At 38.0% G+C, this 11,167-nt stretch overlaps 1 protein-coding gene across 4 annotated transcripts in view; it reads right to left on the bottom strand.

The window, feature by feature from the left end:
- Window positions 1-883: 883 nt before the first annotated feature.
- SESTD1 (SEC14 and spectrin domain containing 1) overlaps window positions 884-11,167 on the bottom strand; it is a 62,140-nt gene continuing 51,856 nt past the window's right edge. For all 4 annotated transcript variants that reach the window (XM_075028333.1, XM_075028329.1, XM_075028331.1 and 1 more), the window contains 5 exons: window positions 9,018-9,099; window positions 8,578-8,700; window positions 6,540-6,731; window positions 3,983-4,104; window positions 884-1,635 (listed from right to left, as the gene is read on the bottom strand). In XM_075028333.1, coding sequence (XP_074884434.1) covers window positions 1,506-1,635; window positions 3,983-4,104; window positions 6,540-6,731; window positions 8,578-8,700; window positions 9,018-9,099 — 649 coding nt within the window. In that variant the 3' untranslated portion in view covers window positions 884-1,505. The remainder of the gene's footprint in view (window positions 1,636-3,982; window positions 4,105-6,539; window positions 6,732-8,577; window positions 8,701-9,017; window positions 9,100-11,167) is intronic.

Below are 11,167 nucleotides of genomic sequence, written 5' to 3'. Positions count from 1 at the left end.
CCCGAGAGGAAAAATACCTTTATCACTGAAGTTACAGATAAGCCATTATAAAAAATAGTAATTCAAAATTAGAGAAATTGGTTTGACACATCACTCTCCTCTGGAGAAAATGTGGAAAAACTGAGACAAATAAGTAAATATAATATTTGAATGACAGATCCATCAAGAAAACCTGAAGAGTAATAATGATGCCTGCAGAACAGAGCATTATCTTTACTGTGAGCAAAATATAGTGTGAGTTACACCTACAGTTGTTTCACACACAGTATTCTAAAATGGTCAGATACCACACCATCTTGCAGTAAATATAATATTGAATTTATCCAGATTAAATCCTGAAGAGTAAGAAGTTAACCAAATTATGCACACAGCTGATTTTGTTTCAATCCAATTCCTTTCTCTTAATAAATTTCTTTTTATTACTAATCTCATGGTTTTAAGTTGTTTATGAACTTCAGGTTCATTATTTTTCATTAGATGAAAATCTTTAACCTCAAAGGTACTACCAGGGATATTCACATTATTCAAGATTCTCCATTCAAAGGGAAACAAGACTTAGAAATAAAGCACAAGAGACATGTACCAGTCTTACATGGGAACAAAACGATTATTAATATAACACAGACTTATGCACATACTATCTTACTTTTGTGTAAGTACGGCTACCAGAAAGTAAGAAAAAAAAAAAAAAAGACTCTTGCTCCTATTAATAATAGTTCAAGAGCAGTTCCCCTTACAGCTACAGTGTGTCATAAAGAGTATTTCATAAGAAAAATTATACCAACTTTGTAAAAATATTGGGGGAGTGATGATTTTTACTACCATTTATCACAAAAATATAACACAAATGACATTTGGGGATACAGACCAGAACAAATTCATATTAGATTTTAAAAAGATGATTTTTATTAAGCACAAACAGCTTTTAATACATTATCAATACAAATAGGAAAACATCTGTTTAATGAATTTGATATATCAAAGATTTGATGGGCAGGTTGCATACTGGCACAATAAAAATGATTTTTTTTTTTCTTTAAAAGTATTTCAAATTAAAATTATAGGGTCACCACTGTCTACACTGCAGGAACTTTACCTACAGTCTAAAATTACTACATCACCTGGGCATAGGGGGAAGCAAAGAACTACAATTTCATAATACGGAACTCCTAACACTTTCATTAGCACCAGTCAAAGCTTGCATCAGCTGTTTAATTAAAAAGCAGCTGACAGGTCAGGTAAAGCTTTACAGCAAATTTCAGTGCAAAGTTTACAGTTCCTTTTCATAAGATACTTGGAATCTATGGTTTCATAGCATGTTAAATAATTATGGCTTGATAGATGTACAGTGTTAAGATGCTGAGAACATTTACTCTGAAAAGAGATGAGACTCATAACGGCTGTGAAATGCATTTTAATATATTATGCCAAATTCTGTAATATGCAAACAACATGCTGGATTACAAACTGAAGTCCTATTATGAATTCATAGAGAAGGGTCAGTATTAGCTCTCTGGGGTAGTGGCTTCTGGTTGTCTCAGCTGCTGCTTTTTCAGGCTAACTAGCTTCATCTTCTCTCTAATGTGTTCCGCTGCAGAAGCCATATCACTTGGGCTCCCAAAGTACTGCTCGGACCTAAACAAACAAACAAAAAAAAAAACCCACAAACCAACACAAGAAGTTACCAGTGAAAAGACAGTATGCGAATATACATGCGAATGGCACTAGAAAACACAAAGTAGATAAGAAAAATAGGCACTTTTTCCTCTGAAATTTAAAAGCCACCTTTAAAAGGCTTTGGAGACACAGTGGTGAGACTTGACAGCAGATCTTGATGAAATTATTACAAATATTAAATGATCCTTTTATACTCAAAAGATTCTCTCAACAGCAGGGCGCTGTTCTGTAAGTACAACTAGATACTTCCCAACACTTCTGGCTACCTCCAAGTCAGTCTGGCAGTTTTGAGTACTACGACAATCAAGGAAATCTGTCTATACATGAATTCTGAGGCTATGCAATTGCTGCATTATTGAAGGACTCTGTGTATGTGAAGTCAGCCACATGCTGTCAAACTATGTCATCTATCTATCAAACTGAAAAGAACACATGGCTTGTAAGTTGATTTCTCCCATTCACATACAACAAAAGAACAGCTGAAATGTTAGGGAAACCACTAACCAAGGAGACAGCAAAAGGAGGATTTGAACAGAATATATGTTTCAGAAGAACAGGTGTCAAATCTAATTACAAAGCACAGAGGTTGAAGGCTGGAAATGGTGATAGGGCAAAGGACTTTGGAAAGAGTGGGGGGACAGGCATAAGCAGACAGAAAAGTTATCTCACACAGGAGTAGACTAGTTTTACTAGGGAACTCCAAAGACAAAAGATTGCACAGCTCTGCATGGGATCACAGTATAGGCAGATGCTTTTCCTGATGCAGGTTAGAAGCCATGAACAGGACAGGGAACAGTGACCTGGACTTCCAAGTAGATAATGACGAAAGTCCAAAGTAGTGAAGAGGTTGATGAAGATGCCTCCAAGCATTTTATGACATTTTGTGTGTTCCTACAATTCTTAAGCTATTTCTACTAATCAGTGAACCCCTTGCAAATTGTTTTTTAAATGCTTCAAAAATAGAATTCCTAGGGACAATGAGCAGGAGATCCTGGGATTTAGGACAGCTAAGATTCCACTTTTGAGAAAGGGGACACACAGAACTCTGCTGAAATGCCAGAGGGGTCAGAAATAATATTCAGGATTCAGTCAGCCAGCCTAAAATATGAGTGTATATACACCTATAGGAGCATCGTGTTATGACTCAAACCTCAAGCGTGGCAAGCATCTTCTTTCGTGGGGAGCTTTCCCAGGTTTTAATGTTTGGTTTTACTTTAATAGATATGTTTTAAGAATAAATAACAGTTGCTACTTTTACCGGGTCACTAAAATCTGCTATACAAAAGTTATACCAAAATACTTCAAACATAACACACTTGTGGTTGGTTTTGGTTTGGTTTTTTTTTTCTTTTTTTTTTTTTCTTTTCTCACAGCTATAAAATCCTCCACTATTTTCAAATACACTACTGAAAGGGCAGTAAAAATCACTACTAGTTCAGGCGTTGGTCCATCTTCACAAGTAGCAGTCCTTACTGAAGGAGACTATACTGCACAGGGAACATGATATTTTGGAAATTAGATGATAGGAAATTAATTTTCACAACCAGCTTCCTGTAAATGTATTTTTCAGATCAACTTTAGGATACCCATAAGGCAGTTACCTGATACCATCTCATAAGGTTTCAGCCTCTAATTCAAAATACTGATTTCAGATCTCATTCATTATGGTGCAGGATCCTACACACCCAGAGACTAGTTCTAAGGCTTGGTTATAATCAGAAGAAATTAACTACAAGCTCAGCATCACAATGGACAAGTGTATTTTACTGAACACAGAGAACTGAGTTTTATCACAGATGAGATTCCAAATTCAATTTGCTTTTGTAGCTCAAGACAGCCACCAATTTTAAATTAGTATGAATAGCTCATGAGGGAAGTACTGTTTTATTTGCTGAATAAATCAAATGTAAATTTATCTTCAATGTACTGGCTTAAGACTTCAGACAGGTAGAATCGCAAATAAATTAATCAAAATACCATGATTCTGATCTGGTATCTTTTTTCAGGGACTGGTCCTTCTTGTGTTACTTCTATACTTTGCTGGTGTAAAGACTGCTTAAATCTAATCATTACTGAGTGTGAAAAAGTTACTACTTTGAGAAAGTGGGCACATTGTTTGTGTAAAGTTTGAAATTGGACCTGCCTGCTTTCTGTGAAAAGATGGGAAAGAATTTTTAAAGAATTTTATCAGTGCACTGCCTTTTTAATTTCAACAATAAGCATTCAAGATTCTTCTGCCTACGAGACTATTATAAAACTTTACCAAAAGCATATTCCAAAGGCACTAGAAAAACATTTTGCATACCCATCAGGATAAACTACAGGCACTGTTAGTCTGTCCAACAGCGATTTCCCAACTGCTTCAATTTCATCAAATCGCTCCATTTCATTAAAAGCTTCAGGCTGCTCTGGACATTCTTGCAAAATCTGTTGAAAAAATAAATAAGGAAATGCAGAAGAAAGTACACAAGGGATAGCATGTAGTTTTTTAAGTGCCATTAACTGGCAGAGTGAATGCTCTTTCAGCATCTTTACTGCTGCATTTATGTGAGATGAATCGAAATATTCATATAATTCAAGAAAGGACAATATAGATTAAGCTACATTGAGAAGATAGTTCAGGGCTACCAATGTTCTGTACTAGAACATTTTACATTACTTCTAAGAGGGAACAAAAAAGAAAAAATAGTCTTGCTAGACAAATATTCCAGCAATATAAAATGCATAAAAATAGTAACCTGCATCATTAAACATACAAGACAGTCATATGAGATGGAAGAAACATGGATAATAAAGGGCCCCTTACAAGCCACTTCAAAACTAAAATCTACATCTGGCACAGAACAAGTGGGATTAAAAAAGTCTGAACACAAGTGTTTCGAGACAGGATTGGGACCCAATCTTAGTACTTAGCTCTATATTTTCTTCCACTTCTTCCTCTGCCACTTCTTACTTTTTTCCAAAGCAGCATGGATATTAACAGCATATTTTCCTCACAGACTCATTAATATGTCACAATAGTGCTAGGAGAATTATGTTTTTGAACAAGAGCATTATTTTTTCAGCCATACATTTACTTTTTTTTAAACTCAAGATTGCCTAAAAACATAGAAATTAGCTACGACAATAATGAAAGAATGCTCATAATATGGACTGAGACAATCAACTCTTAGGAGTTTATGAACCACTGAATTCTAATTTGGTATCAGGTAAAACTTTTTTCAGTCATCTGTGGCAGCACAGATGATATATTTCTGCTTTTGTGAAGCTCCATCAACTCCCAATGCCTACAAATTCAAAGTATCTTCCATTAATACAAACAAGAATTGAATGAAAGCAAGGAGCATACGAAGCAACTTTGCATCCATGCTCTCCTTCAGTGACAGAATGAATTTATTTTCTTTTATCATGTCCAAGGTTGGCTTTTTTTGCAGTTATATGCAATTTTATTTTCAATATTAGAGATACATACTCTAAATTGCTTTTCTGAAATGTATCACTTCACAGAAAGAATGGTCCCTAGACGAAAAGGCCATATCTCTCATGATCTACATTAATGGATATTGTCTCGAATTCAGGCATTTGAAAACCCTCAGCATTCCCCCCTTCAGCAAGCTGTTAACAAATAGCTACTATTCCCCATAACATTGTTATTGATTGCTCATCCTCCTCTGTGGCTTCTAGCATCATCCAACTGGGCACAGTGGTGAGACAGCTGGTTACAGGAGTTTGAAAACCATAGCAAGGTAGAGGTGTGTTTTGAAGAAAGCACGTGCAGCAGTACATTCCCCCCCCATCCTGCCAGCAGGAAACAAAACTCCTCCAGGAAGGAAGAAGGGGAAGGAAACCCTGGAGGCTGCAGGTTGAAATTTGAACTGGCCAATTGAGATGCACCAGGTACACCAAGGTGACCCTCCTGGCCAATAGAATTAAATGATCACAGGTCAGATTCAACAGGGGTATAAACAGGGTCCTGCCAGAGGACATGTTGGAATCAGTCCTCCTCGGAGCAGTGGGTCTGCAGTCGGGGACTCCCCCTGGGGTCGGGGCACTGCCTGAGGTAACTCCTCGAGGGAGAAAGCCCTCAGCTTTCAGGGGAGTGATATGTGCATTTGGAGCTATCACTTTAAATCTTGGGGATTCTTAAGTCAGCCGTGTAGTATTAATTCTCTTTACATCATTGAGCCTGTGGTTTTATAAAATGTTACTGGAATTCTAACTAACTTTTGCTGAAGAATAAATCTGAGTTTTAACACCTGTTGGATTTGGTTAGTCATGCATCCATAACAGCATGTTCAACATCCTCCAAATGCAAAATACAAGACGCGGCAACATAGTATGCATGGAAGCTAAACTGGTGAGAGTTGCATTCATTTACACAGTTTGTGAGAAGGATATCGCATTCAAAATGCACACAGCTTAAAAGGCAATACTCCTTCTAACTCTCCAAAGATCTTAAATGACCCCATAGCTTTGTATTATACCCTGCACAAAGCCACACAGCAAGAAGTGTTCCTTGCCTTTAAGAATTACAGTCTAAAACACACAAAGAAATGCTTTATGATCAACATAAGAGTTCCCCTCTGAAGAGTTAAAAAAAAATTCTTCCAGCCCCAACTCAATGCACCTGAGCTTCAGGGCTGCTGTTTCCCTTTTTGTTAAGCAGGCCCTATACCAATATAGGTATGCTAGCTAGAATTGCATTAAGTATTGAAATTAACAATTAGAAAAATATGCTTAAATTCTTCTTTCTGCTTGTTTTTAATATTTAGAAAGGGGCAATAAATACACACTGACAACTTTGTTTTTCTTACATTTTGTTTGCTTAAAGAAATTTTTCTTCTTAAAAACACAACACTCACCTTTTCAGCACTTAAATGAAATGCAACAGCTGTTTCCAGCCGGTGTACTCTTTCTTCAGAAGTTATTGTAAACTGTTTCCACACTCTGTTCAGTCTTGGAAGCGTGTCCCCTGAGGACCTCGAAGTGCACCGCAGGGACTGGCACAGGACAACAGTTGCCTGCAGTAACTGTCTCCCATAATCGTAAGTACTCTAAAAGTTGGAGGGGATGGGAAAGAAGGTACACGTAAAAACTCTGTGTTTAATTTAGGAGCTAATTAGTATCTTAAAACAACAGCAGACAAATTTATGAAAGCTCCTCAATTTAGGCCTGCAAAGTATATTGAACTAATCTGGTCTACTAGAAAATGCTGATGAAGTATGAATAAAATTGTAATGACCAAACAGTGCTTTTGCTCTTTAAAAAAAAAGAAAAAAAAATCCCCTGTTGTCTAGCTGTCCTGGTTTCAGCTGGGATAGAGTTAATTTTCTTTCTAGTAGCTGGTATAGTGTTTTGTTTTGGGTTCAGTATGAGAAGAATGTTGATAACACACTGATGTTTTCAGTTGTTGCTAGGTAGTGTTCAGACTAAGTCAAGGATTTTTTAGCTCCTCATGCCCAGCCAGCAAGAAGGCTGGAGGGGCACAATAAGTTGGGAGGGGACACAGCCAGGACAGCTGACCCAAACTGGCCAAAGGAGTATTCCATACCATGTGACATCATGCCCAGTATATAAACCAGGGTGGAGTTGGCCTAGGAGGGATCACTGCTCAGGAACTAACTGGGCATCGGTCAGCGAGTGGCGAGAAATTGCATTGCGCATCACTTGTTTTGTACATTCCAATCCCTTTTATTATTATTGTAATTTTATTATTGTTATTATTATTAGTTTCTTCTTTTCTGTTCCATTAAACTGTTCTTATCTCAACCCACGAGTTTTACCTTTTTCCTTCTGCTTCTCCCCCCCATCCCACTGGGTGGGGCTGACCGAGTGAGTGGCTGCGTGGTGCTAAGTTACCAACTGGGGTTAAACCACAACACTAGCATTCACACTGGCAAAAAAACAGAGCTTCCTGAAAATTTCAAATAGCTGCTTGGATCTTACATGGGATACTTGATATCTACTGCCAAGATGACTATCTCACTGACTTCACTGTTACCATGTTTGTAGTCACCCAGCATTCAGGTGCATTGTGGCACATCATTGTAACAGTAAGCTACTCTCCTGTCATTGTCAGTTCTAAATCATCAAAAGAGAAAAATCAGTTCCAGTGTAACAGGTGCAATTAAAAAACATCACATCTGTTAATTGCAAGTCTTAATTAGTCATTCCTAAAAGCAGTATACATCTGAAAAAGCACCCGAAAAATGCCCAGCTTGTACATTTCTATTCTTAGGCGAAATTCTTTCACATGTACCCAGCATCTGTTTGCATATTCTGGATTTGCAAACAGGTGTGCAAACATGCCCTATGGCTTCAGTGAATTTCAGTAGACTCTTGTACAGCAGGATTCATTAGTTGGCTGCTACAATCAAGAATTAAAGCTGTCAGTTCTGTCCAACCCCTAACTCTGCTAGTGCCAAAACTTCTTGTACGAGCAGGACCATCATACACCAGCAGTCAACTCTATCTGGAAAACCAATAGAAAGACAGGCTCTGTTTCATGAAGTACAGCACAAAATAGACTGAAACCAAGTGGCTCAACCATATTTCAGTATGTTATTGCAGTAATTCAAAAGTCATTATAAAAGACTGTTTGAAATATCTGCCTTTTAAAAAAGTCAATGTGAACTTTATATTTTGTGGTTTACATTGCCTACGTGAAGTAGATAAACTAAGGTAGTAAACTGCAGCGTTGCTATTGTGGATGGAACTTCAAAAATCTCATTAGGCTCATCACCAATTCCAGCAATCACGGTTTCTTCATTCAAGCATTGAGGCAAATCATTAAGAATAGTAACATCTGTTCCATGATTGTCCATACAGGTACCAATTCTATTTAGGAGATCTTCTGAAACTGTACAAAAACGATATTGCTAAAAAAATAATTCATTTCACCTGTGCGACATCAACAAATTTTCGATGTTTCTCCAGTAAAACTTTTGTTTCTTGAGCATCATCTCCCAGTCGAATGTGTGTCTTCAACAGAGCATCCAACAGTTCACTTAACCATTCTACTGCCTTAAAAACAAAAGTCAAAAGAATAAAATTAAATTGAAAAGAAATTAATCCAGAAGGGTGAAGTAACTTCAGTACTAGCATATACTTTTGATATAGAAAAAAGTTAAGAGATATCACAAACTGGTAGATCATGCATGCAATCACCAAATGCACTATTTTTAGTCATTGCTATATTCTTTATTTTCACTGTACAAATTCACTAAATAAAACTACATTTGAAAGTCATAAAAATAATACTGTACAACTGTCAACTCCCATAAATTTAACCAGTGGACAACAAAGACCAGAATGATGAAATTCTGTAGGCATTTCCATACCTGAGCAGCATCTTCTTCGCATTTAAATAACTGTACCATCTGAAGCATCTTCAGTCGCCGCACATCCACCATATCCTCACACCTTAAAAGAGCAGCACAGAAAGGCTCACCAACATACATATAGCAGACACAATACATTATGAGTTTGACAATGATGTTTTCAGTGAACAGCATTAAGATGGCAAGTGTTAATGAATCACAATGGTTTGAGTTGGAAGGGACCTTAAAGACCATCTAGTTCCAACCCCCCTGCCATGGGCAGGGACACCTTCCACTAGACCAGGTCGCTCAAAGCCCCATCCAACCTGGCCTTGAACACCCAGGCATGGGCATCCACAACCTCTCTGGGCAACCTATTCCAGTACCTCACCACCCTCACAAAAAAGAACTGCTTCCTTACATGTAATCTAAATCTATCCCCTTTCAGTTTAAAGCCATTACCCCTTGTCCTATCACTACATGCCCTTGTAAAAAGTCCCTCCCCAGCTTTCCTGTAGGGCCCCTTTAGGTGCTGGAAGGCTGCTGTAAGGTGTCCCTGGAGCCTTCTCTCCTCCGGGCTGAACAACCCCAACTCTCTCAGCCTGTCTTCATAGGAAAGGTGCTCCAGCCCCCTGACCATCGTCGTGGCCCTCCTCTGGACTCACTCCAGCTGGTCCCTGCTCTCCTTGTGTTGGGGGCCCCAGAGGTGAACACAGTACTCCAGGTGGGGTCTCACGAGAGCGGAGTAGAGGGGGAGAATCACCTCCCTCAACCTGCTGGTCACTCTTCTTTTGATGCAGCCCAGGATATGGTTGGCTTTCTGGGCTGCGAGTGCATGTTGTGGGTCATGTTGAGCTTCTCGTCAAGCCCCAAGTCCTTCTCCGCAGGTCTCCTCTCAATCCACTCATCTCCCAGCCCGTATTTGTGCTTAAAGGCGATTGAAACATTTTTGTGCTGCTTAGATTGGCCAAAATATATAATGCCTCACGTAACAGTAAGAAACATGCAATAAATAGAACTGAGCACTACAACCCACTGAAATCATGATCCTCAAGACTCCTGATATGGCTAAGTTACAGACAGTAATACCAGCAATAGCTACAAGACCTTCCAGCAGCCTTGCAGGTTCCTTACCTTGTTGCACCTTGATGTGCCACACAGAGGCTTACATTGCTAAGACAGACTTTATCCTACTCAAGTCTAGGTGAAAGCTGGCTTAAACCTGGCATAATTCTGAACTGCACTGTGAGCTGGTGGTGAAGTTTTCTTGGTGAATAAAATGAGGACTGTCTAAAAGATGTTAACACATATTTCTGTTTTTCTTTTTAGATAACTAAAGATTGTAATAATTGAACCCTTACACGATGATGTCCTTTGCTACAACTTGTCAGGAAGCATTTCAAAATCTAATTCATATAACAACTAATTCTAATTCTCTTGTTCTGAATTAAGCACATTTTGCAGTTCTTTCTCTAGCTAGAATTAAAATAAAAAAGTATCGAAAGTTCTTTTTTTCCACAGTGAGAGCTAAGCTAATACATTCAGCAGAATGACCTTTCCACTTCAATTTCAGAGCCTACTAAGTAGACAGCAAGATTCACACTCCCATCCAGTGCAAATGGAATTATTAATCTCAACAACAATTAGCACTATAAGTGAATGCAAAAGACAGTATGCATGGATCTGTTTTTTCAAACTGGTTGCAAACATAAGCGCTTCCAAAGAACAGTTCATTAGCGTACTGCATTTTGTTACATGTCCTGTAGTGCTGTGATGCTTACAGAAAGGAAATTTGTTGCTCTAACAGTGCAGGAAAACAGTTTATGGGTTCCAAAAGCATAACTAAAACAGCAAAATGCCCCTAGAAATAAACATTATACTACATGTGTATATAAATAATATGAAACTTTCAATACAATTTGAAAAAAATGAAGTGTTGCAAAAATTACTACTAAATGCTACTGAAAGATAGTCCTTATTATATTTTTTTTGTCTCTCCTCCAGGCTGAAGAACCACCTTGTTTAATCATTCATCATCTGGAGGCTGCTTCATACCTTTGTCTGAACATTTTATTGACTTTTTGATCCTCTAATTGACTTCCCACAATTCTTCTGAGAACAGGGACCAGAGTTGTGTAACACTTAAAACAGAAATGGACTACAAATCTATA

This window comes from Buteo buteo, chromosome 5, assembly GCF_964188355.1.
Source record: "Buteo buteo chromosome 5, bButBut1.hap1.1, whole genome shotgun sequence".
NCBI lineage: Eukaryota > Metazoa > Chordata > Aves > Accipitriformes > Accipitridae > Buteo > Buteo buteo.
Note: the sequence above shows the minus strand (reverse complement) of the source record. Positions and strands in the feature narration are given on the sequence as shown.